The sequence below is a fragment of the Bubalus kerabau genome, chromosome 1 (genome assembly GCF_029407905.1).
Source record: "Bubalus kerabau isolate K-KA32 ecotype Philippines breed swamp buffalo chromosome 1, PCC_UOA_SB_1v2, whole genome shotgun sequence".
NCBI lineage: Eukaryota > Metazoa > Chordata > Mammalia > Artiodactyla > Bovidae > Bubalus > Bubalus kerabau.
Window position 1 is genome coordinate 194,315,528 of NC_073624.1, and position 27,513 is coordinate 194,343,040.

The window sequence follows — 27,513 nt, forward strand, 5'->3', positions numbered from 1 at the left end:
AAAAAAGTAAAGTACCTTTTGAAGATGACAGAATAATAGTACCAGTATGGCTTAAAACTCAGCATTCAAAAACTGAGATCATGGCATCTGGTCCTATCACTTAATGACATATAGATGGGGAAACAATGGGAACAGTGACAGACTATTTTCTTGGGCTCCAAAATCACTGCAGTTGGTAACTGCAGCCATGAAATTAAAAGATGCTCACTCCTTGGAAGAAAAGCTGTGACAAACTTAGACATCATATTAAAAAGCAGAGACAATGCTTTGCCAACAAGGGTCTGTTTAGTCAAAGCTTTGGTTTTTCCAGTAGTCATGTATGGATGTGAGAGTTGGAACATAAAGAGAGCTGAGCGCCAAAGAATCAATGCTTTTGAACTGTGGTGTTGGAGAAGACTCTTGAGAGTCCCTTGGACTACAAGGAGATCCAATGGGTCAATCCTAAAGAGAATCAGTCCTGAATATTATTTGGAAGGACTGATGCTGAAGCTGAAGCTCCAGTACTTTGGCCACCTGATGCGAGGAGCTGACTCATTAGAAAAGGCCCTGGTGCTGGGAACTATTGAGAGCAGGAGGAGAAGGGGACAACAGAGGATGAGATGGTTGGATGGCATCACCAGCTCAATGGACATGAGTTTGAGCAAGCTCTGGGAGATGGTGAGAGATAGGGAGGCCTGGCGTGCTGCAGTCCATGGAGTTGCATAGTCGAATACAACTGAGCTACTGAACAACAGCAACAGTATGATCATATAACTAATGAAATCAAATTGCCTTCAGTAACTTAATGATGCTATATATGAATTTATATCGTTGACTTTTAGTTATCACTCAGCAAAATAAATTCTTAGTAGTAATATCACTCCAGATGATACCTTTGTAACATTCTATGAGGATGTATTGGATTTTCTTCATCCTTATACCTTGGTTAAATACATTTTGTCACTACTTCAGTTTTGCTACTGTGGCTGTGGATGTGAGATAGTTTAAAGAAGAGACTTGCATAAGCAAATGGGAAATGTTCTGCAAACAAAAGAGACAAACTTCCCTGATAGAATTGATACCAGTCCTGCCAGGGAGGGACTTAGCAGGTGATCGGTATGTGAATCTTCAGTGACTGACAGCTTGACCTCAATCTGTGGTTCCCCCTCCCTGTAGACATCCGCATGGAGCAGTGTTACTTGAAATGGGATGAGGACGAATGCATCCATCCTGTACCTGGGAAGTTCCGCATGGATGCCTGCTGCTGTGCGGTCGGAGCAGCTTGGGGCACTGAGTGTGAGGAGTGCCCCAAACTTGGCACCAAAGAGTATGAGACCCTGTGCCCCCGGGGGCCTGGCTTTGCTAACAGAGGGGATGTCCTTACCGGGAGGCCGTTTTACAAAGGTAACTTTCAGCAGCGCATGGGTCCCTCCACACTAAAGCTCACCTTCCACGTTCTCTGAGGCTTGATTTTGCTCTAAACATTTGGTTCCCTACTTTATTTTCTTTGTTAAAACATACACCCAGCCTATGGCCCAGGAGCATAAATCCCCTATACAAGTTGGTACTGAAGAGAAGACACTGGGACAGCTGATAACACTTTGCTTACATCCTTCTACTGTACCACTGCTTTTCTCAGCACAGCCTGATGAGATGCAGCCCTGATGTTGCAAAAAGTTCTCTGTGCCCACTAAACTTTACAAAACAAATGGTCAGAAGTAAAGGGATCAGAACACTTCATTACAAATACAAACTCTTTTTCGCAACTGAAACTTTGTGTGGCATCAGTGTAATCACTTAAAACTTAACACCACCACCCCCCTCCATTCTCACTTGAGTACATGAATTTCCATCAAGGTAGGTTCTTCACTTAAAATGATGGACCTCCTCATTTGTTTCGACCAGCTCTACATTCCGACTCTGTTCTGCTTGTAGATATCAATGAGTGCAAAGCGTTTCCCGGGATGTGCACCTATGGAAAGTGCAGGAATACGATTGGGAGTTTCAAGTGCCGTTGCAATAGTGGCTTTGCCCTAGACATGGAGGAAAGGAACTGCACAGGTAAGACTGTTCTTCTGTTGTATTAGGTAAACCCTGGCTCTCTTTCTTCTGCTGTTTTGAAAGTACTGCTCCATGTATACGTACATCCCCTCCCTCCGAAGCCTCCCTCCCACCCACCGCCCCATCCCACCTCTCTAGTTCATCACAGAGCACCAAGCTGAGCTCCCTGTGCCATGCAGCAACTTCCCACTAGCTTTTTTCTACACATGACAGTGTATGTGTCAATGCTACTCTCTGAATTCATCCCACCCTCTCCTTTCCCATTTGCTTTGTAGCCTCGTGTACTTTTGAAGGCTGTTCTCCCTTCTTCTGCCACATATATATATATGTATACACACACACACACACACACACACACACACATATCACACAGTCCCAGTGTGGTCCTCAGTACCCCTCACCACTCTGCAACTGGAAGGCACATCAGAATTTCTTGAGTGTGTGTGTGTGTGTGTGTATAAACTCTTGCAAAACACCTTTGCTAAGTTCAAAACTTATTTCTCTTGGTGCCTATTCTCCTTGATCTCTGGTCAAACCTTCTCCGTGATTTTCGTCTCTTTTTCTTTTCATGCTGTTTCTTTCAATTGTCCTGTCATGCCTGTGATGTTCCTTTTCTAATCTTCACAGACTCTTCTTGCCTTTGGCATTTTCCAGAGTCCTCTGGTAACCTCTCAGAGTTGCATGTGCCACCATGACTTTTTTGGATGGCCTCTGTCAAGCTGACTCTGAGGTGCTGTCTCTAGCCCTCTGTTCCTCCTGAGTTCCACTCTCAAATTTCTGACTTTCATCTAGACAGTTTCTTTTTTCATCTCCCTTTGTCCCACCCCGCTTCCTCTGTCTAGGGTCTTCTTTTTTTTTTTTAATTTTATTTTATTTTTAAACTTTACATAATTGTATTAGTTTTGCCAAACATCAAAATGAATCCGCCACAGGTATACACGTGTTCCCCATCCTGAAGCCCCCTCCCTCCTCCCTCCCCATACCATCCCTCCGGGTCGTCCCAGTGCACCAGCCCCAAGCATCCAGCATCGTGCATTGAACCTGGACTGGCAACTCATTTCATACATCATATTTTACATGTTTCAGTGCCATTCTCCCAAATCTTCCCACCCTCTCCCTCTCCCACAGAGTCCATAAAACTGTTCTATACATCAGTGTCTCTTTTGCTGTCTCATATACAGGGTTATTGTTACCATCTTTCTAAATTCCATATATATGCGTTAGTATACTGTATTGGTGTTTTTCTTTCTGGCTTACTTCACTCTGTATAATAGGCTCCAGTTTCATCCACCTCATTAGAACTGATTCAAATGTATTCTTTTTAATGGCTGAGTAATACTCCATTGTGTATATGTACCACTGCTTTCTTATCCATTCATCTGCTGATGGACATCTAGGTTGCTTCCATGTCCTGGCTGTTATAAACAGTGCTGCGATGAACATTGGGGTACACGTGTCTCTTTCCCTTCTGGTTTCCTCAGTGTGTATGCCCAGCAGTGGGATTGCTGGATCATAAGGCAGTTCTATTTCCAGTTTTTTAAGGAATCTCCACACTGTTCTCCATAGTGGCTGTACTAGTTTGCATTCCCACCAACAGTGTAAGAGGGTTCCCTTTTCTCCACACCCTCTCCAGCATTTATTACTTGTAGACTTTTGGATCGCAGCCATTCTGACTGGCGTGAAATGGTACCTCATAGTGGTTTTGATTTGCATTTCTCTGATAATGAGTGATGTTGAGCATCTTTTCATGTGTTTATGAGCCATTTGTATGTCTTCTTTGGAGAAATGTCTATTTAGTTCTTTGGCCCATTTTTTGATTGGGTCATTTATTTTTCTGGAGTTGAGCTGTAGGAGTTGCTTGTATATTCTCGAGATTAGTTGTTTGTCAGTTGCTTCATTTGCTATTATCTTCTCCCATTCTGAAAGCTGTCTTTTCACCTTGCTAATAGTTTCCTTTGATGTGCAGAAGCTTTTAAGTTTAATGAGGTCCCATTTGTTTATTTTTGCTTTTATTTCCAATATTCTGGGAGGTGGGTCATAGAGGATCCTGCTTTGATATATGTCAGAGAGTGTTTTGCCTATGTTCTCCTCTAGGAGTTTTATAGTTTCTGGTCTTACGTTGAGATCTTTAATCCATTTTGAGTTTATTTGTGTATATGGTGTTAGAAAGTGTTCTAGTTTCATTCTTTTACAAGTGGTTGACCCGATTTCCCAGCACCACTTGTTAAAGAGATTGTCTTTAATCCATTGTATATTCTTGCCTCCTTTGTCAAAGATAAGGTGTCCATATGTGCGTGGATTTATCTCTGGGCTTTCTATTTTGTTCCATTGATCTATATTTCTGTCTTTTTGCCAGTACCATACTGTCTTGATAACTGTGGCTTTGTAGTAGAGCCTGAAGTCAGGTAGGTTGATTCCTCCAGTTCCATTCTTCTTTCTCAAGATCGCTTTGGCTATTCGAGGTTTTTTGTATTTCCATACAAATTGTGAAATTATTTGTTCTAGCTCTGTGAAGAATACTGTTGGTAGCTTGATAGGGATTGCATTGAATCTATAAATTGCTTTGGGTAGTATACTCATTTTCACTATATTGATTCTTCCAATCCATGAACATGGTATATTTCTCCATCTGTTAGTGTCCTCTTTGATTTCTTTCACCAGTGTTTTATAGTTTTCTATATATAGGTCTTTAGTTTCTTTAGGAAAATATATTCCTAAGTATTTTATTCTTTCCGTTGCAATGGTGAATGGAATTGTTTCCTTAATTTCTCTTTCTGTTTTCTCATTATTAGTGTATAGGAATGCAAGGGATTTCTGTGTGTTGATTTTATATCCTGCAACTTTACTATAGTCATTGATTAGTTCTAGTAATTTTCTGATGGAGTCTTTAGGGTTTTCTATGTAGAGGATCATATCATCTGCAAACAGTGAGAGCTTTACTTCTTCTTTTCCAATTTGGATTCCTTTTATTTCTTTTTCTGCTCTGATTGCTGTGGCCAAAACTTCCAAAACTATGTTGAATAGTAATGGTGAAAGTGGGCACCCTTGTCTTGTTCCTGACTTTAGAGGAAATGCTTTCAATTTTTCACCATTGAGGATAATGTTTGCTGTGGGTTTGTCATATATAGCTTTTATTATGTTGAGGTATGTTCCTTCTATTCCTGCTTTCTGGAGAGTTTTTTTTTTATCATAAATGGATGTTGAATTTTGTCAAAGGCTTTCTCTGCATCTATTGAGATAATCATATGGTTTTTATTTTTCAATTTGTTAATGTGGTGTATTACATTGATTGATTTGTGGATATTGAAGAATCCTTGCATCCCTGGGATAAAGCCCACTTGGTCATGGTGTATGATCTTTTTAATGTGTTGTTGGATTCTGATTGCTAGATCGTTTCACTCGGGCTTGAAACCTAAGACTTAATTTTGACCCCTCCTTCTCCCAACAGACAAGTGACAAGGTTTTGTATATTCTTCCATCAAAATGACTGTTTCGTTTCAAGTATTTCTTCTACACTATTCCTAATGCAGGTTCAGCTCTTCAGGACACAGACTCTGAGCAGAGATGAGCATGCTGGAATCTTATTGGGAATTGGTTTTGGGGCCAACAACTTGGGGAGGAAGGGAAAGGAATCAGAAGGGGCCTGAAGGAAAAGTTAGGCTGTGATGCAGTCCCAGTGTGGTCCTCAGCACCCGCAATGGTGAAGCTCTGCATCTTTCTGGAAGGCACATCAGAATTGTCTTGAATTAGGGCACAGGGGCTTGGTGTTGACGTAGCTGCATGATGAATATTTGGGTACATCCACCCAGAAGAGGCTGTGATTGTGGGGAGCTGAGGTTTCTCCTGAAGGTAGCCCCCACCTCGGGACTTTCTGGCCTCCACAGTCCCACAAGCAGAGGGCAAGGGCGTGTGAATGCTTCCTTCCTGAAGCAGGATCTGAGCAGCACATCACAGTCTCTCCTACATTGCAGATTCCTCCAGCATCTCTCACCCCCCACCCCGTAACTTCCCCCAGTCAGATCCTTCAGTTTCACACCCACCAGGTTTTTCATGCTAAAAAGCAGGGCTTAGTTTGTGTAACTTTCTACAGAGCAACTTCCATTGACTCAGACCACCCTAGACCTGGATAAGGAAGCTTCTCCAGTTCTGACTGCTCTGATTTTGGCGTGAAATTAGCCACATCATTTAATGACTCTGAAACGTGCCTTGTTTAAATTGTTCAAGAGAGAATTTCATTAACAGCACTGGTGCTGTGAGCTATAGTGTGAAAGGCCAGCAGGACATGGGTGGCTGCCCTCCTTCATAGCGCAGAAGGCCCATCTGCTGCTCCCCACGTTGTCACCGTAGTCAGCATACCTGTCTTGCCTAGACTTGCATCATCATCAGCCTCTCTAACTCCCTGTTCTCAGAAGTGCATTAATTTTCTTTACCTAGGCATTTTATCTCTTGACTTTCTATTTGTTCTACACCTTTAAAGTTAGAATTTCTGTGCAAACCTTCCAGGATCAATTCAAAAATCACCTCCTTTAGAATACTGATTATTAACAGAGAATAGCTTTTATTTATATGTACAGCACTCTTTCTATAAGATAAAGAAATGTCGATTCACTTACTCCTATGAGACAGGGTCTAATACACACCCCATTTTACAGATAAACAAACTAAGGCACAGAGAAATTAAATGATTTTCCCAAGACCCTACACTCAGAAAATGACAAGGGTGGGATTTGTGTCCAGCTCTCTGGTTCCAGAGTTCAAAGTCTGCACTGTGCAGCTCCCACCACATCACAGCAGCCAGAATTTGTCCCTCCTCTGCCATTGAACTTGTTCTGTGTTTTCATATGGTTATCATTACCAGTTCCTAGATACTGACAGATAAAAAATAAGGTAATTAGCATACACATTATTTACCTGCTTAATTGAGTCAATTGATTTTGTTAAGACTTTTGTTCAAAAGAAGGTGTCTGGATTTTCAATATATATGTCCTGCAATTGGGAAAATCAATAGAGAAAAACCAAAAGCCAGGGGAAAGCTGGGACTGAGACCACCCTCTGCCCAAGGAAACATGTGCAAATTAGCTATTTATAAATCCTGTGAGAGAACAACTTAAAAATTAAAATTCACCAAAATAAACATATGCTGGCAATAACATTTTCCCCCCACTGTGACAAAAATGGTTAAACAAGTCATATTTTCTTAATCACATTTTATAGGTATGACTACTCTGTTGAAAATCTTGATTTTAGGAATGGGAGATTTCTCACAGAATCCTGTTTTTGAGAACACATGTGCTACTATTAAAGATTCTTATTCACCATACTGTATAAAAAATGACAAACCCAAAAGCCCATCATTGTCCTTTGTTTTCGATGTTAAAAATCAGATCAGTAGGCTCTTCCATCTGAATATGACACAAAAGCACAGTTGGAGCATGTTCCGTGACCCCGCCATGAATGTGTGTTCTCTGGCTCAGGGCTCAGTAGTTGCATCCACCTCTGAAGCTGTCCCTGGGCCAGCCCAGCACCCCTGCTCAGAGGCAGCAGCCCCCACAGGCCCCCACAGGGGTGGACACGGCTAGTGCCTCGCAACTAGCATGGCCTTCGGGTTGTGCATGGGACCCCGTCTGTGTGGCCACTGCTTCCTCGCCTGCCACCCGCCTTGTTCCTCTCATACCACAGTTGCTTGCTTCATCCTTCTGTTACCATTTCTAAACCATAAAGAGAAATCCACAATTTCAGAGTTCTTAAAGGCCAAAAGCACCTCCCTGTTGGCTGTGACAGTTTTGGCAGTTGGGGAAAGGAATGTGCCTGCAGCCCTGTCCCCATCTAGGGGATCTCCTGAAAACACATCCTCCTCCTGCTCACCCGATTCCTCCAGCACCTTCACTTAGAAGGCCACATCTCTCTGTTCCTTAACACCGTCTCCTCTCACTCTGGTTTTTTTGAATTTCTTTTAAACCCTGTGGATAGACATTGACGAGTGCAGGATTTCTCCTGACCTCTGTGGGAGCGGCATCTGTGTCAACACGCCGGGCAGCTTTGAGTGCGAGTGCTTCGAAGGCTATGAGAGCGGGTTCATGATGATGAAGAACTGCATGGGTAAGCCGCTCAGGTTTGGAAACAGGTCCAGCACAGACTCGTCAACGCGACCTTGGCTTGTCTCAGAGCTGTTAACAGTGTGCTTGGCAAGGAGCTGTGGCGAAAGAGCACAGATCTAAATGTCAAACAGGAAATCTGCTCCTCTCTAACTCTAAGGGAGTCCCAGCCTCTTTGCGCCTTAATGACAGTGAGATATTGAGACTGAGTTCTGTTTATTTATAGAATCTGAAATCACCACAGACTAACTACTGAGCAGGGATTCACTTAAAATGTATGGCGTTGAATGTTGACCCCCAAATTTATTTATTGTTAGGAGAATCCCATGTTCTTTTCCTGACATTACACAAGCTCTTGGCATCGCCCACCTTTTAGCCCACTGTTTCATTTTTAGCAACTTTTAGGGCTCACCTCATGGGATGTACAAAGTGATCAGTCTAAGATTTTTTTATCACCTTGATTGGAGATAGAGACATATGATGTCTGGAGTTTAGACTGATGGAAAGCAAGCACTGTTTATTTTTACCTCTTCTGAGGCTGGTCGTTTCATACAAGTAAATGCCTTGAGAGCTCACTGTCTTTCAAAGGAGAACGTGATACTTAAATCTACTAATCATAGAGAAAGTGAGGAGAACCTGATCCCCTCTTGTATTAACCCAGCTCCTACGTTTGAATCACCATGACTCAGATAATGAATCTTTCTCCCAGTCTGTGTCCGTGAACAGTTTTTCCACAGAGTTCTTTAATGGCTCTCACGTTTTTACCTTTCAGACATTGACGAATGTGAACGTAACCCTCTCCTTTGTAGGGGTGGCACCTGTGTGAACACTGAGGGCAGCTTTCAGTGTGACTGCCCACTGGGACACGAGCTATCACCATCACGTGAGGACTGTGTGGGTAAGTCTGTCTCCTCAGCACATAAACCCTCCCAATTCAACCTGTAAAGAGCATAAAGATCAGAGGTTTTTCTAGTGAACTTGTTTGGGGCATATGAAATCTAGCTGATTAAAATTTGGGAGTTCAGAGTCCACACATCTGGAGTCAGGCTGTGTGTCTTTAGAGAATGCTTTGGTGACACACTCAGATGAGTGGCATTACCCCTCTTCCCCTCTTTTTTGTTACAAGCATTCTGGAAGGGACCCTGCCCTGTGTCAGGCCTTGGAGTTCCCTCCTCCGGGTCGGCAGGGGTGGGACGGCAGCTTCTGTTGGAGGGGCTGCTCCCTGATGGTTCATCTGTGTACAGAATTCTGTGCACAGAATCCACCCTATGCCCTGTGTCTGCCATCACAGGGTCTGCTCACCTGGGTGTGAGCACATGCGCTCCCTCCAGCCGCTCCTCACAGAAGCCCTGAGGCTTTCCTGGCCCTGAGCTCAGCAGGTGCGAGAAGAGAAGACCACCGCTAGGTCCTGAAGCATTCCACAGGCTTTAAAACTTTACTTTAGCCAGGAAACGTTTTCTTCACAGGAAATCTTTCTCAAAGATGTAAGCAAATAAAACAGTTTAAAATAAAACAGATCCCACACTCCCAAATAAAAGCATTTGAACACATCCTGGTCTACACGTGTCTATTTATAACCCATATTTATATCACTGGGCTAATGATTAGGTGAATCTTAAATCATAGACCAGACATTTTGTTTACTTTTATTTATTTTTTTTTATTGCTATATTTATTTGAAATAGTTACCCATATAATCCACAGATAATTTCTATAGAAGACAATTATATGGAATAATTTTGTGCAGATTAGTATATAAACTTCACATGGTTTAAAAATCTATTTCTGAGTGATTCCATAATATTATACAATTAATAAGAGTTTGCTGCAAAAATAAAGTCTTCCTTGTTTTCTTATTTTATTGTGGCTAATAAATTTATTTGTAATAAACTGACTATACATTTGTATCCTGAGCAGATGAATTCTGATGGTGGCTTCTCTGGTAGCTCAGTAGGTAAAGAAACGGACTGCAATGCAGGAGACCAGGGTTTGATCCCTGGGTTGGGAAAATTCCCTGGAGAAGGAAATGGCAACCACTCAGCATTCTTGCCTGGAACTTTTAATGTTTTTACTGAAGGAGTCTTTAAATTTTATAGAGCTTTACAATTTTTAAAAGTTTTGCATATGCGCTTTCATATAATCCCATAACACTTTTTTAGCCCCACCCCTATTTTGCCCCTCCCCTTTCTTCTCCCTACTGCTAACCACTAGTGTGTTCTCTGTATCTGTGAGTCTGCTTCATTTTTCAAAGTTATTATAAAAAGGTGAATTTAAAGGTTTTAAATATTTTAAATTCCACATTAATAATAGTACAAAAAGGTATTTCACACAGATAATTACAGAATATTTATTCATATTTGTGATACTAGTGACTCAGATCTGTTTCTTAGTTCAGAAGTTTATTTTGCTAATTAATTTTCATATTTTTATGAATTTTTTATGACTGGATTTTATAGCTGAAAAAGTTTCCCTCAGTGTTATAATGCACATTATAAGATGTGTATTTTTGCATGTTCAATAAAATATTTCATGACTATGAACATAAATCACATCATCCTCGTGATCTTGAGAATTGAAAGTGAATTTCTTGTTATATCTGATTTTTTTCCTAGATCATGTTTGACAAGTAACTTGTGTAAGGAATGTCTCTCTACCATTTTCTTGCTCTTCTATTTTTGCATTATTAGTACTAGTTTCTTCAACAGATCTTTTCAGGAGTTTTTTTTTTTTTAAGATATCTGCCCATCTTATAATAGCTTATTTAAAAGCAGTCAATATAATCTATAATCCACCTGTCCAGGCTCACTAAACACAATGCCATGAAAACTTGAAAAGTGAGGGCCCTGTTTCCAGCCCTTCTGTTTTGTGGAACCAGCCGTCTTCCTTCCGGAACCGTCATGTTATTTAGACAAGTGACCATCCTGTTTAGGACCAGCTGAGCATGCGAATTCATATATTAAGTATCACCCAGCTTTATTTCTGGCATGTGCTCAGTGGATGCCTAGAAAGCATCCTATATCTCTGTCTCTATATATTTCATTTTATATTGTGTTTCTGAGTTCTTTAGTCGTAGGTTACTAGAGCTAAATACATGTCAAATGAAACACTGTCTAAAAGGATGGGGTCTAATGTGGTACTCACTAGCCACATGTGGCTATTTAAATTTGATTAAAGTTAAATAACATTAAAAATTCAGTTCCTTAGTCATACTCTCCACGTTTCAAGCACTCAGTAACAGCTACGCATGGGGCAGCATGGATGTGAAACAGTTCCGTTAACATAGAAACTTCCCCCGGACAGCGCTGTTGCAGATAGAACTAAGAGAAATATAGATGGCAGCATTTTCTTTGAATTCCCCCAGGAGATCACCTCTCTTCCCCCTGAAGTATTGATAAATAAAACCCTTTGGATAATGATAAAGCCCATTGCTCCAATGCAGCATATTCTTGATAGTTTAAAATGACATTGTGATTTCATAAATGTTAATTCTGTGTATCTTTTTATAGATATTAATGAATGCTCTCTGAGTGACAATTTATGTAGAAATGGGAAATGCGTAAACATGATTGGAACTTATCAGTGCTCCTGCAATCCTGGGTACCAGGCCACGCCAGATCGGCAGGGCTGTACAGGTAAGGAGGCCAAGCGGGTCTGGAACTTGCATTTCTCAAGTCAGCCTAGGAGTGCTTCTGATACTGAATATATAATGACGTCAATGGGAGTCCTTTGTCCTAAAAGTGAATCTAAGTATGGGGGCAGATCTCTAAGATCCCGTGGTTTGGTGGTTTTGCAGAGGAACCTCTGCTTTTAGCCTAGAAAGCGTCCTATATCTCTGTCTCTATATATTTCATTTTATATTGTGTTTCTGAGTTCTTTAGTCGTAGGTTACTAGAGCTAAATACATGTCAAATGAAACACTGTCTAAAAGGAAATGAACTAAGAAAGACTCATGGTGCAGTGATAAATCAGCATGAATGGTGGGGAGAAAAATCCAAACCTAAGCTTTATCTGTTTAAAAAGAAAAACTCTCTTTAAAAAAAGGGGGGCGGAGAGTGGCTCTGACAAGTGACGTGGTGGTCATGTTTTCACAGATATTGATGAGTGCATGATAATGAATGGAGGCTGTGACACGCAGTGCACTAATGCGGAAGGAAGCTATGAATGCAGCTGCAGTGAAGGGTATGCCCTGATGCCGGATGGGAGGTCCTGCGCAGGTACGGGAAGGAAAATCCACGGACTGTGCGTGCATGTGTGTGTCTGGTTAATTTTCTCTTACGAATCTGGCTTCAGATATTTTGAGTGGAACTGGATGGAAAAGATACGTGAGCTTAATAAAAGCCGTTCTTGTTTTCATTTGATGTTGATTTTGTGCCATCAGATATTGATGAATGTGAAAATAATCCTGATATCTGTGATGGTGGGCAGTGTACCAACATTCCTGGAGAGTACCGTTGTCTGTGTTATGATGGCTTCATGGCTTCCATGGACATGAAAACGTGCATTGGTGGGTATCATGCGAGCAGGATAAATATTTATGTACAGTATGCACACACACATATATACATATAAGAAGAAGAGGCTTTTTTGGTTATTTTTAAAATTCAAACCATTGGATTAGAAGGTGTAAAAGCGGAAAAGGAAGAACTGTTTGAAAGAAAAGCCTTAAAGACAGAATATTTATCTGCAGTACTGGGTCCTGCAGAAATTAGACACTATATTTGAAATTTTTTTTGTATATCTCAATATTATTCTATTCATTTTTTAAAATAGCTTTTTAATCTATAGAATGAATAAATATTAACCACGGTATTGAAAATTCTCTAGACGTGAATGAGTGTGACTTAAATTCCAACATCTGCATGTTCGGGGAATGTGAGAACACCAAGGGATCCTTCATTTGCCACTGTCAGCTGGGGTATTCAGTGAAGAAAGGGACCACAGGATGCACAGGTAGGTGTCAAGCTTGTATGCCCTGTGTTTCAGCTTCTTGCCTTTCGGAGGTTAACCTGCAAAATCGTTTGTTCCCTGGAATGTCTTGTACTTTCACCCACACCAGGCTGTAGCAGTAATGTGATGAGAAACTGGCCCAGAGCACGTGTAATGTGTTTAGTTCTTCTCTGTGGTAGATGAGCATGATCTGAGCCATCGAGCCACAGACCTCGCTGTGAACGGGCTTGGACCCAGAGCAGGAGGATGGGCGTAGAATGTGGCCCCCGTGGTTCTCATGTGCTCTTGGGGCAGCATTCACTTTCTTAATAAACCTGCTGCCCCATCAGGAGATATACATAAAGAAGGAGCACCAAAAGACCTGGGGGAATCTCAGTTGTTGCTAGGTTTCGCAGTGCTTTTAAACCAACAGAAATTAATCTAAACTTTATATTTAGACTCTTTTTCTTCCTTTCTTTCCCTCATCTTTTTCTTTTCTTCTTTTCTCCTCTCTTTCCATTTGCTTTTACCTTCTTTTCTCCCTACCCAAATTTACTCTTTTTGCCTTTGTTCTTGGTTCATCCCACCCACTTTATCTCTTATTCTGTCTCTCTACTAAATAATTTCAGCCTTTTAAAAGAGGGGATGGGGGTTGAAGTCCCAAGGTCAGTTCTTTGGGCCAGATGTCCATCACTGCTTAAGGTTCTTGTAGGGGTATTTTGCTCAAGCCAAGTGGTAAGTAACTTAGACTGTAGCCCAGACCTTCCTTAAGCCTGAACCTCCAGGAAACAGCAAGTAAGGAAAGAACTGTGCGTGTTCATATATGTACACGTGTACACACACAACATATGCAAGGTACTATATACATATACTGATAAGCATCTGGTCATTTTCCAGGTAACATTTCCAGGGAATATTTTTGTATATTGTGGCTGGTAATTTCTTTCAGGGAATTGTTTGACTTGGATCATGTACTTCCAGATTCTGTTGGAATCTATAAACATATTAAAAATTAATGAGGTTAACATTTTCTCTGTGTTTCCTTTAAAATTTTGCCTGTACAGACATATCTTGAAAGTAGAATTAATTAGGTTGTCTCTTATCTTCTCCATATTCACTATGGTTTCTCAGATGTGGATGAGTGTGAAATTGGTGCCCACAACTGTGACATGCATGCCTCGTGTCTAAATGTCCCAGGAAGCTTCAAATGTAGCTGCAGAGAAGGCTGGGTTGGAAATGGCATCAAATGTATTGGTGAGTAGTTTGCAAATGTAAATAAGCTTTGCTAAGACACAAAATTCCTAGAGGCTGTTCTTTGCACAGTTGTTAACCCACATACTTGAATAGGAACATGCCTCTTATTTTCATTTATTCTCTTGGAAAATCAAAGGCTGTATTTCACTGCAAGATAATTCCTGTCCAAGAAGTTTCCTTTAACCTTGGTATAAGTGATCAAATTATAACAATATGCCTTGGCATCTGCATTTTAATGTGTTGTTGTTCAGTAAGTTATTTGATGTGCTGCCAGAAATCTAAACAGCTGTAGGATGAAAAATGACTCATGTATTTTCAGTCTTTTCCTAGGGTAATCATAAGATATAAAACCCAGTGAAATAAATGAAGGGAATGTAAAGGGGTTTTTTTTGTTTTGTTTTGTTTTTTCAGAAAACCTAAGTCTGTAATAACTGATTGATAGCAAGCTTTTTAATAGAAAATAGAATTCTTCTTCTAGGGAAACCTAAATGTTTTGGATTCCAAGAGGCCAGATTAGAAGGAGAATGGGAAGACAGTTGCCATTCTCCAAGTTTTATGGTTCTTGACCAGAGGCTAGGAAGTCCTTTATAGCTGTAAGGCAGGGACCTGGATTTTACTCTTATATCATTCATAGTGCTGCTTGGTATGCTCAGTGTTTTACGTGCCTTAACAATAAAGTGTGTTCCAACATATAAAAATTATCCAGCTCAATTCAAAATACCAATTAAAGCAGGTGAAACTGGCCTCCCCACAATTCCTCATTAAAACCCGATAAGCCTGTGGTAAGGATTCGGTGATAGTTTTAAGATCTCTTATTAAAAACAAATTAGTTTATTTGAATGTACTTTCTTATTCACTCAGTTGTTTTATACTTGTCAAATGTTTGTAGCTGACTAGAATTTGAATTATCATAGTTTCTAAATAACTTTGCTAAGGAACATTCAATCATGGCATCAGTAAGTCCACTAGCTCCCTACCCTTGCCTGGACATCTTTTTATCATTAATCCAATGACTTTTCAGCCATATCCCCATTCCCGTTATTCTAGTACTATTTGTTTACTGTTTTTCTCCTTTTCTAGCCTCCTTTTTTTGTGCTTATTGCCCATCTGTCACTTTGGCCAACTATTGGAAAATAGGCTGCCTTCAATACAAGAGGTTTAACCACGTCCAGGCACCAGATCCATCTGCTTCTTTCCAGCTCCATCCCCCTGCTCTTGTTGCAGCTGTTTTCCGTCTCAGTCTCCCCAGCCGCCTCCTCTCTGTTAGTTGCTAAAAGACCTCCTCATGTGTTTGCTCCCTCCCTCTCTGGTCCTCCTGCAATCCATTCTCCACATAGCAGCCAGACCAATTTTTTAAACCATGGGTCTGATTTCTTCATAATTGTCGTTTTAGCCCATTGAATTCAGGATAAAATACAGCTTCCTTCACATGGTTTAGAAGACCTTGTGTCTCTCCTGCTTCACCTTCCATTATCCTGAGTCTCCTACATTGTGCCTTATCACTCTGACCTCCTTTAATTATTGTCACACCAAACGTTTTTCCTTCTCACTGTCTTTATATATGCTGTTCCCTCTGCAGGGAAGACCCATCCCTACTTCTCTTTAGCAGGTCAACTCTTGCTCATCCTTCAGGTTCAAAGTTAACTAAAAATAATTTGTCAGTGGGACCTTCCTAATTCCTGCATTCCAAATTAGACTCCTTTTCTTATTTCCTCGTATTTCTTCATGGTACGTGTATAACAGTGTTTAATTTGATTTTCTGTGTTTAGCATGTGTCTTTTCCATTAGACTAGGGGCTCCATGAGCTTCCCTGGCAGCTCAGTCTGTAAAGAATCTGCCCACCAATTCAACAGACCCAAGAGATGTGGATTCCATCCCTGGGTCGGGAAGATCCCCTGGAGGAGGAAATGGCAACCCACTCCAGTATCCTTGCCAGGAAAATTCCATGGAGAGAGGAGCCTGGCAGGCTACAGTCCATGGGGTCACAAAGAAGTCGGACACAACTTAGTGACTAAACCAGGGGCCCTGTGAGGTCAAGAATCATATCTTGGTTTCCGCATCTATAACATGAACTTGAAAATTTTAATGGTAATTGTCTTGCTCTGAAGTTCAATATTATCTTGAAAATTACCCACATTTTTAGCGATAAAGTATCCAATGATAAAATTCACCCTAAGTAGAAATCGGAAGGAAATCTAGCCCTGGTTTTCTTTTAAACATTATAATTCTAGTTGATTAGATAGCTCAAAAAGCACTTGAACTAATTATTTTGGTCCATGTTTGTAGCGTGAACATTTTGGATCATAGATCGGAGGTCTTAGAAGATTAGAACTTTTGGCTTTACCAGTCAACTACAACATATTCCATTCAGCCACTTTACATTTAAATTAAGATAAATGAAAATCTTTCTGGGTGTTTAAATATTCCATCTTCATTTCTGAACTCTGCTGCTCTGTTCTCTTGACATGCAGATCTGGACGAGTGTTCTAATGGAACCCACCAGTGCAGCATAAATGCTCAGTGTGTTAATACCCCAGGCTCCTACCGATGTGCCTGCTCTGAAGGGTTCACTGGAGATGGATTTACCTGCTCAGGTGGGTGAGGTCCTGATTTTCACAGCGCGCTGCGTATGTGTTTGTCATTGGAAGAAAACTGTAGTTAAAGGAGGTTGAAATTACTACCTCTGTTTTTACACTTGACTTGAAGTGAATGTGTATTTTTGCTTACGTTAAACACAAAAACTGGGAAATGTTTAAAAATAATGACATTTTTTACTATTATGTGGTCTTAACGACTGCCATTTCCTTTTATTCATTAATTAACACGATGGCCAAAAACAGGTTCTGATTGAGACCACCTGGATTCAGACCTTGCCTGTGCTGCTTACTGGCTGCGTAGCCTTAAGCAAGTTACTTAGCCTGTGTGCCCTTAGTTTGTCCATTTTGGAATGGACATGGTGATAGTAATGATAATAATACTATTTCCCCCCTTTTTTTTCTATCACCGAATGGACGACATATGGGAAAACTATTCAGCTTCTTAAAATCTGTGACCTACCCAATCACGGTTATTTATTGTGTTTATAAAAATCTCAGTTTATCATATGGTTTTGAAAGGATTAAATGGAATGATATAAGTAAAGAGCTTAGAAACATGCATCATAAGAGCTCAATAAATGCGACTAAATTCATACTACATTCTTTGAGGATAAAACATCCGTTCATTATATTCATGTAAAAGGCTAGAATCATCTTGCTGGACATAAAGAACAGTACTTTTCAGCTTGAAAGATAGGTGTGTCTCAGTTTAATGTACATACATTTAACCCCAAATTAAAAGATAATTTTTTGTTATGATTATTGATGTCAAGAACTCAGACTTAAAATTCTCTAATGGCTCTTTAAGAAAACACGTATATTCAGTTGTAAAGCTTTCTTACTTTTAAACCCTGGGTGCTGCGTCTTTCTCAGCATGTCTGTGCTCTGTGCTGTGAAGACAAGGGCCTGGCCTTGGAGTCAGACACGGCTGGACTCAGACCCTGGCTCAACCGCACGTTAGCTCACTGTGCCTCCCACGGCTCAGTCGGCTACTCTTAGCCTCGGGCCCTTCCTCTTCTGAACCTCACAGGGTTGGTGAACTAAATGAAAACATGCATGTCAGGCAACTAGCACACTCCGTGGCAAGGGTTAGGCCCTCAATAAACATTGTTTTCTGCCCTTAACCCCTTTTTCCATGTGATAGAGTCAAATGAATTGTCTTTAAGATCTATAAATAATGCTCATTTGTGTAATTAAAATAAGAATGAGATTCTTCTTTGTGTAATTAAAAAATTTAATGAGATTGTAATGGCATGCAAGAAACTTCCCTCATTCCCATAGAGTGTCCCTGCTTTACGTAAAAATGCTTGAATTAATGAAAGTAAGAGTTGTTCATTTTAACTCTAATGTTTTCAGATGAATTAATGCCATTTTAAGGTTAATTCCACCATTCTTGGCTATCTCTAAATGATGTTGCTATAGCATTGATGCATCAAATTAGCCTTAAAGAGAACTGAGACAGATGGGAGAGAGATCGTATACCTCATTCCTCCTGTTTATCGTGATGGAATTGCATGTTATAGATTAAACAGCTTTATTGTCAAGTGGTATACCTTTATTTAGGTGTGTATGGATAATTGTTTGATGTTAATGAACACTAACTCAGGCCAGTGAGATTGGTTTAGTTATGGAACAGAGAAAAAAAAAAAATGTGTCAGGAGATTTGGAACTTAATAGAGATGTAATTTGCTCCTTCAACAGATGTTGATGAGTGTGCAGAAAACATAAATCTCTGTGAGAACGGACAGTGCCTCAACGTCCCAGGCGCATATCGCTGCGAGTGTGAGATGGGCTTCACGCCAGCCTCAGACAGCAGGTCCTGCCAAGGTGGGTCACCAGGATTCCAACTCATTTCCAAGTTGGATCAACTGCAACAAATGAAACCACAAAAAGGGCTGGAACGGGCTCCACCTGGAAGCAGAATACACAGCACATGCTGCACATATAAAAGTCATTTGTTTAAGCATGGATTATTTTGCCGAATGAATAATGATGAAGGCGGCTTTCATCTCTTATGAAGTTTTCCTGGCCAAGAGCCAATAGTTTGAACTTTGGCTTATTCAATTTTTTTTAACTATTTCTCTCTCTTTTTTTAAACGTTTTCTTTTGTTTTTAATCACTAAATGAATGACATGTGGATAAACTGTTCAGCTTTTAAAATATGATACATTATGTACCTCAATCACTGTTATGTAATGTGTTTGTCAAAATCTAGGTAGCTCATTTTTGGCGTTACCTTCTTACCTGAGTCGGCTATCTGCATGTCTGGGACTGGAGGTCCTCTTCAGGGACTCATCGAGAACTGCACCTTTTGCTGAATAGTCATGTCTCCTTCCTCTTAAGTTATGACATCACCCCCTTTCCTGGAAATGGGACTTTGTAACTAGTGTGATATCTTTCCAAGTAAAAGAAGTTGAATTTTCTTTTACATTAGAGACTCAATTCACATTGCATTGAGTTTGGGTCATCATTGTGTTCTTAAGAGTACATTAAAATGTAAATAAAGGAAAGGACTGAAAATGATTCATATGCCATAAGGTTTTTAACAAAATTAGTGATTCATAAAAAACCTTAAAAAAATAACTCAGGCTGGCTGCTAGGCAAAGATTTTTAAATGAAACCAGATTATAGGCTTTCCCTACGTGAGTATCTAGTCAAATGAACAGAAATAGTAAATGCCAGCTTACACACACACACGCACACATGCATACACTTCACCAACCAAACGAAAACTATACAATCTGGGGCAGCTTGAACTAGAGCCTGACTCTGCCCCACCACCAGCGTATCACTGAAGAGAAAAAGTGTGCATAAAAGATCATGAAATTTTCCATAAATATGTACCAATTTGGATCGAATCAGAACAAGAGAATGAGTAGTAGGCTCTGGGAAAATACTACAAACTGAAAACATTTGTGCTTCTACTTTGACCTGCTAGGTTGAGCAGAATCTAAAGCATTTTATACAGAGCAGCTATAGAATGAGCTTTATTTTTTTCTTAGTCCTGCTTCTTTATAAGCATTGAAGCCAGTTAGTAGAAACTGTGAGTCAATATGGTCATGGAATTACATGATTTATTATGCATGTCAGCTAGACAAGAATTGGTGGGAAAAGGAACAAGTTACCAGTATCCAGACACTTTTGCCAACATAAAATTTCAAAATTAATCCTTTATACTTAAGACAACATTTGCCCTTCATAGTTCTATTCCATTATGTGGGGCCTAGGCCCTTCTAAAACTTTTCCTAGAACCTCCCCCAGGGTGATACTAAATAGTTTCTCTTTACTGTACTTCCTTCCTGTGTTGGCTTTCCCAAAATATGTCATTTCCATGTAGAGAAATCCCAATTGCTAGGGCATCTGAGAGTGGCACACACATAGCTCACCCTCTGCTCCATTTAGATTGATGTCAACTTTTGAGATCCCCAAAATGTAATTCTGTGATTCTGCCTGTTTCTCCTTTGTTTTGTTGTTTCTTTTTCTATGAGATCTGGCACATCCAGACAGTTTATCCTGAGTTACGTTAGTTTCTTGACATTTTTCCATCTTACTATAAATGTATGCCCCTCTGAATTAATCCTCTGATCAACATAGTCCACTCAGCATCTACCTCTAATTTCTGTAGAGTTTAAATGTTTGCTAGAGTTGGCCATTTCTCAGTATTCTTCACCAAAATGGAAGCATACAAAACCTGCAGGAACCGCCTCAGGGACAGGTTAGGACTCCCATCACGTGGAGTGAACCCAGAGACAAGAGCATTTCTTATGATGTCGGAAGAGAGATCAGGGGTCAGGTTCATCAACAAAAAGCACACAGAGCCCAGCAGAGGTCTTCCCATCTGTGTTTCTCATCTTCCCCCACCTTATGAAACTCTGGGCCACATTGCAGAAGCTTTAGTGAAACCCATACCCCAAGCTATCTTCCAAAAAATCCGAAGATTAAAAAAGAAGGGAGGATGTCAAGAAGTTCCATCTAAACTGTATGGGAGTACAGTTGACACTTGAATAATGTGGGGGCTAGGGACGCCTACCCTCAGCTCGGTGGGCAGTCCGTGTACAACTTGTAGTCAGCCATCGGTGTTCCGCATTCCTCTGTTTTCATGGATCCACATATTTAACCAACCGCAGATAGTGTAGCTGTACTACTACACTGAAGTATTTACTACTGAGGGGAAAAAAGCCATGTTTAAATAGACACATGCAGTTCAAACCTATGTTGTTCAAGCACCAACTGTATATAAAAACTCTCAAAAGAGCTGACCAAGTAAAGTGTAAGTAAACTGAAACAACAGCTTCTATGCTGTTATTTCTATGGAAGTAACAACAAAATAAGAACATACAAAAAACATTAATCAATTCAGAGTAGGAGAAAATTAGTCAAGGGACAAGAGCGGATTCCATGTAGGTATGTTGTACCATAGATAATCGTAATAAAAACATGATTGCACAAGTTCAAAGTAAGTATAAGAACAGAAAAGACATTGCAGAGTTGGGAAACAAAAAACACAGTCCAATCAAGGAAAATAAGAGAACTATTAAATAGACACAGCAAAGAATAGTGGAGATGAAAATGTAATTACCAGTGAGATAATCACAGTGAAAAAAGAGGGGAAATAAGACAAAGGCCATAAGCTTAAGTATAATGGGTGTTTCTGACATGAAGAGTTCCTAAAAGTTGAATAGAAAAACATATTGAGCAACTAAACATTTTCCTAAAATAGAAGAAAGAACTGAATATACAGGAAGGGGTAAATCATAAGACAAATTTTAAGCTTTATTGTATTTGTCAGCTTAAGTCAGAGATTCTTCAAACTCCAGATAGAAAAGGCAAGCCTTGAACAAGACAACCAAATACACATTAGAATGCTGCCCTCCCAGTTATAAGAACACATGTGGCAAGAATATTATACCTCAGAGTTCATTAATTATATAGACATAGACATATCCTGACATGTGAAATAATTCAGAAAGAAAGCACCTACGGGTTCTCCTTTCTTGTCTTGGGGGAAGAAAACAACACAACTTATCAGCAATGAAACAACCAAGAACTATAAATGGGGAGGCAGGAAGCAGTAATTGGAGAAGTGACAATAAAAACATTATTGATTTTAAAGAATTAGTACTAAATTCTTTAGAGATTATGGTAAATGGCATGAACATTTAAAAAGTGAAAATAATATGAATAACAAAAATGAGTTGGAAGCATATATATATTCATGCTAATTTTAATCATCATTGTGTAGAATCCACTGTCTTAAAATCATTTGAATTTAACATAAAGCCAAAAGGTGATAAGGGTTTAGTATTTTTCATCAATTCTTTATGTTAGAATTTCAGAAGCTACTGACATAATGAAAAACTGATTTAATGCTTGAAAATGGTTCAGTCTCTCTGAATATGCATTGAGAAATATCAGTATTTGCAATATTGTTCATCCAATTATGATAAGTCTATATAGAAGCATTTTTGAGTGATTTTTGTTTTTGCTGTCTTATTTTCTGTGTTGTTTCCTATCTTTTCTATTTGTTATCAATACTTTTCTATATTGTTCAAATTTCTGAATATGCATCAAGTTTATAAAAACAAGACAATATTCTTTTAAAAAACCTTATTTCACACAACTTTTTCATCATTCCAATGGAAGTTATTTGTAATAAAATTCATTTAAAAGTACAATGCATACATAGGGCTGATAATACAATTACATTTACAGCTTACTGCAACTCAGTTATAAACTAACTTAATGAGTCTTTACCCATTTATATAAAAAGAATAACTTTATTGCCCCAACGCAAGTAAAGACAACTTTGCACATCAGTTGAACTTCTAAACACAGTTTGAACTATACTTTAAATATAAGATAATTGAAATGCTTTATTTTATCTATCATGAAAGACCCTTTTATACTAAAGATATAACTGTCTTGAGACAGCATTTTAGAATGACTTGTCTAGTCTCGCCTGAAATGGCATGCCTGGTCTGCATTCTCAGAATATGAGGTTATTTGTGTACAAGAATGTCCATCTTCTTCCTATGAGTAAAAATACAGATTATTTCTACAGCTGGACAGGCATACATATGCCTTCATTTTCATATGAATGAGGAGTAATAACTTCTCATTTATTTTGAGTTAAAGCTTCATGGAAGACTTTTATAACCTGAATTTATGACTTGAGGCCAACAGAGATGTTTTAATGAAATTGAAGGAATGTGGGGCAATGATGATCTTATTACACACTACTAGGGAAAAAATTCTTTCCCTGTTTATAACTGACCTTATTAAAACAGGTCAGATTACAGAATACAAAAGTTTAAATAAGTTAAACTTAAATAATTTAAAAGATACATTTAATATTTAAAATGTTATATATTTTACATGTTGTAGATATTTCTAAAACATCTGAAGTTTTCATTATTGGAATCTTTGAATTTGTTTTTATTTTTCATTTTTTTATAATCTTATTCCCTTCGCATGTTTGTACTTAATTAAAAAAAAAATGTTTAAGCCCCAGGCCCACTTTTTCTTAAGTATTTTACAACCCAAGACAGTTAAAATACTGTCAATAAAATGAAATAATATCCTTTTATGTCTCTGCTCCATCTGAATGTTAGTTGGTTGCTGTTTATGTGACATCCCTGGTCAAAGTAAAAGAAAATTTTTTGCTCCATAAAAACATCTGAGGAGATGGAATAATTTATTAATGTCATCCAGTAAATTGAAATCTTTATAATCAAGAGATTACTATTTTTTTTAATCTCCAGATATCGATGAATGCTCCTTCCAAAATATTTGTGTCTTTGGAACATGTAATAATTTGCCTGGAATGTTTCATTGTATCTGTGATGATGGTTATGAATTGGACAGAACAGGAGGGAACTGTACAGGTATGGCCAGTTAAGGGCTTAATTGTATTCTTATTAATTGAAAAGAACGTTTTGTGCTAGACATAAAAGTTCCCCAAATTTCTGCTTAGCCTGCTATGCCTCAGGTTATGCATTTTTTTTGAAAAAGGAAATTACATTCTGATACATTTATTTCTAACTGTGAGATTGATTTTTTGTAATGTAAACAGCTTAATTTTAAATATTCAACATGAAATTAGTAAAATATCTCGTATATATTTATGATGTCCACATACGTGTACAGTTATACATATATTTAAGTTTAATTCAAGCAAGAAATGATACCATGATTTTCTTCAGAATTGCAAGATTTCAATGTAATTTACTTATTTATTTATTAAAGATATTAAATGATACCATCATGAATACTGTCTGATTGATATATGGAAACTGCTTTAGGTGTGTACCAGTATTTCATTGTGCTGAGTCCCTCCTAAAGATTTTTAGTCTACTGACTTTCAGAATTTCCACCAAATCCTTTGGAACTGCAGCATGCACAAGGAAAGTAAAGATGTTGATGTGGGCGTTCTAAATGTTTTTCCTAGATATCGATGAGTGTGCAGATCCAATAAACTGTGTGAACGGCCTGTGTGTCAACACTCCTGGTCGCTACGAGTGTAACTGTCCACCTGACTTCCAGCTGAACCCCACCGGTGTGGGGTGTGTTGGTAAGTGAAAGCACTATGAAACCAACAGATAGAAGCACATAGAGTTGAATACTCATACTCTCTTGATAATGAACTGTAATATGAGCATTTGCTACAATTAACTTAAAGTAGTACTCTTTTACCTGAAGTAAACTAGACTGCCAAAATACATGGTCACTTTTATTCTGCTAATCTTCCAAGTCATATTTTGAAACAGGAATTTTTGAGACATCTGCTCCCACATCCTCCTCTCACAGACGTGAGAACCACAGCCCTAGAAGTGCAGTGACTTGTTTTAAGGTTGCAGAGCTTGCAAATGGCAGAGCTGAAGCAGTGTCCCCAAGTTGCCTGGCTCCCTGCCCAGTGCATTAACCAGGACAGATGCCTTTGAAATGTGGACTCAGTTTTACAAAATGAATATGTTTCAGGTTCATGCATGACAGTTGACAAGGCAAGCAATTAATGGTATTTATACCATTAGTTTGGAGAAGGCAATGGCACCCCACTCCAGTACTCTTGCCTGGAAAATCCCATGGACAGAGGAGCCTGGTAGGCTGCAGACCATGGGATCATAAAGAGTCGGACACGACTGAGTGACTTCACTTTCACTTTTCCCTTTCATGCATTGGAGAAGGAAATGGCAACCCACTCCAATGTTCTTGCCTGGAGAATCCCAGGGATGGGGGAGCCTGGTGGGCCCCCGTCTATGGGGTCGCACAGAGTCGGACACGACTGAAGCGACTTAGCAGCAGCAGCAGCATACCATTAGTTATATAATTCTTCAAAACCAAGGGAAAAAACCTGTATTTCTATAGGTATAAGAAAAACCTGTCTTTCTATAGGTATAAGAAAAGCCTATATTTATATAGGTATATATTTCTTCAAAACCAAGAAAATATGGAATAAAATTTGTTAGTTATGATTAAATTCTCATTAAAAATTTTAATAAGGTTGTGCCTTTTTCTTATGAAAATTATTTTCAAAATTACTTACAAATATGAAAAGTAAAAAGGTTTGTTGGATGCAGACGGCAGATAACACTGACTGTTTTTCCTAAGAGGAGAACCAGCAGTTCCTCTCGAGGCTCTTTATATCAAAGAAAGTAATATCATCACAGGCCCATCCAGAAAATAAGGAAACATGTTCAGTGCCTTGTTATTTGTGGTGGCAAGAATTTAGAAACCATTTTGGAGAGTGGGTTGATTAAAAAAGAATGGCAGTTGGGCACTGTGGAGTTGACAGCATGTTATAAAGATAGAATGAGGCAAATGACAAAATAGCATTCATAGAAATTTTAAATGTGCACCAAAAAACCCCCCAAAATACTAATTTTGCAACAGTGCAGACCATAAAAAGTAATATTAAGCACTTTCCAATGTTTGAGTAGGGGAAGAGGAAGGAGATGGAGAGCAGGGATAAAAGGGAAAGAGTGATAGGGAGGAAAGAAGGAAGGATGAATGAATACAAGCCTAGTAAGAGCAGAACCTTGAGTTAACACTTGTGTCAGCACCTGAGATTCGGCAACAAAAATAAAACTTAAAAGAATTAAGAAAAGAAAGGAAAAGAATGAAAAGCTCCCCAAGTGGTTAGCTAGACTGTAAAGAACTTTGGCTTGTACTCTGATTTGAGACGGGACGCCATGGGAAGTGGCCTGACCCCAGGTAATGCTTCTGAAGGAAGCTATGGAGGGAAAAACAGACTGTAGGTGGGTCAGGAGATGAGCTAGGAAACGGTTGCAGTAGTCCAGGTGGGGGTGATGGTGGCCTGAACTCAGGTGGCAGTGATGTTGAAAGCAGTGGCAAGTCATCAAATTCCAGGTATATTTTGAATGTAGTGTTGACAGATCTTATTAACTGGATTGAATAAGGAGTCAAAGTTTGACTCCAAAGTTTAGAGCCTGAGCAGTTTTTAAAAATGAGTTTTCTGTTTATTGAAAATGCAAAAAAAGCCTGGGAGAGGATTGGAGCAGGTTTTTTATGTGGAGGCAAGAGTATCAAGTGTTTGACTTTAGACATGGTAACTTTAAAATAGCTGTTAGATATCTAAGAGGAGAAATAAAATACTAGGCACTTGGAAGAAGGATCTGGAGTTCAGGGAGAGGTGAAAGATGGAGCCACAAATTTGATCATGTTTAGAGAGATGGAACTAATGAGGTGATCTAGATGATACTCAGAGATAAGAGAAAGTTTGAGAGTCACTTATTCTCTTAAATATCCTTTCTAAACTTGTTACAGACTGACTCTTCCAAAACTTGCAAAGCTTGATGTGCAAATTGAAGCAAAACTTTGGGAGAATAAAGATTATGGGAAGGAGAGGAAGGAGGTTGCGTTATCACTATTTTAGTAATAGGATACATTGTTTTAACTTATACTGGATTTCATTTCCTTTGTTGATAAACTCATGATACAGACTGATTGATTATTAGGAAATGTTTTTCTTGCATTCATTTTATTAAAAGTCCAGAATGTCCCAGGTGAGTAATTGCTTACTCTCTTTAACCCATGATCTAGATGGATATCTAAACATGGGAAATTGTTGTAATTGATTTAATTCCTACAACTTGGAAAAACTCTAAAGCAAGTGATGATTTCTTGCAGGGAGTTAATGTACAGAATTTGAATTTCATCATTTGAGTGACCTTTCTCCAAAATGACATTCTTACTACTGTAAGGACCATTGTAAACTCCTGTGTTGCTCTGCAGACAACCGCGTGGGCAACTGCTACCTGAAGTTCGGTCCTCGGGGCGACGGGAGCCTGTCCTGCAACACTGAGATTGGGGTGGGCGTCAGCCGCTCCTCCTGCTGCTGCTCTCTGGGGAAGGCCTGGGGGAACCCCTGCGAGACCTGCCCCCCTGTCAATAGCAGTGAGTATGAAGCCAAAGAAGAGGACAGGGACCCTCTGGGAGCTGAAGACTAGCTGCCGATTTCTTCTGGTGCTGGGGACAAGGGAGGAAGTGAGAGTCCGAACTTTGAATCTGGACTGCTTTCAGTGATTATGCTAAAACCAGCCAAGAAGGCTTCATATAAAAAGAATCTGGATTCCTCTCTTCTT

At 39.3% G+C, this 27,513-nt stretch overlaps 1 protein-coding gene across 1 annotated transcript in view; it reads left to right on the forward strand.

Annotated features, from left to right (window-relative positions):
* Positions 1 to 27,513, forward strand: part of FBN2 (fibrillin 2) — a 224,886-nt gene that overhangs the window by 153,118 nt on the left and 44,255 nt on the right. Inside the window, exons 24-37 of the mRNA XM_055548444.1 lie at positions 1,156 to 1,383; positions 1,915 to 2,040; positions 8,011 to 8,139; positions 8,908 to 9,033; positions 11,642 to 11,767; positions 12,227 to 12,349; positions 12,514 to 12,639; positions 12,960 to 13,085; positions 14,193 to 14,315; positions 16,787 to 16,909; positions 18,614 to 18,739; positions 23,674 to 23,796; positions 24,360 to 24,482; positions 27,164 to 27,325. Coding sequence (XP_055404419.1) covers positions 1,156 to 1,383; positions 1,915 to 2,040; positions 8,011 to 8,139; positions 8,908 to 9,033; positions 11,642 to 11,767; positions 12,227 to 12,349; positions 12,514 to 12,639; positions 12,960 to 13,085; positions 14,193 to 14,315; positions 16,787 to 16,909; positions 18,614 to 18,739; positions 23,674 to 23,796; positions 24,360 to 24,482; positions 27,164 to 27,325 — 1,890 coding nt within the window. The remainder of the gene's footprint in view (positions 1 to 1,155; positions 1,384 to 1,914; positions 2,041 to 8,010; positions 8,140 to 8,907; positions 9,034 to 11,641; positions 11,768 to 12,226; positions 12,350 to 12,513; positions 12,640 to 12,959; positions 13,086 to 14,192; positions 14,316 to 16,786; positions 16,910 to 18,613; positions 18,740 to 23,673; positions 23,797 to 24,359; positions 24,483 to 27,163; positions 27,326 to 27,513) is intronic.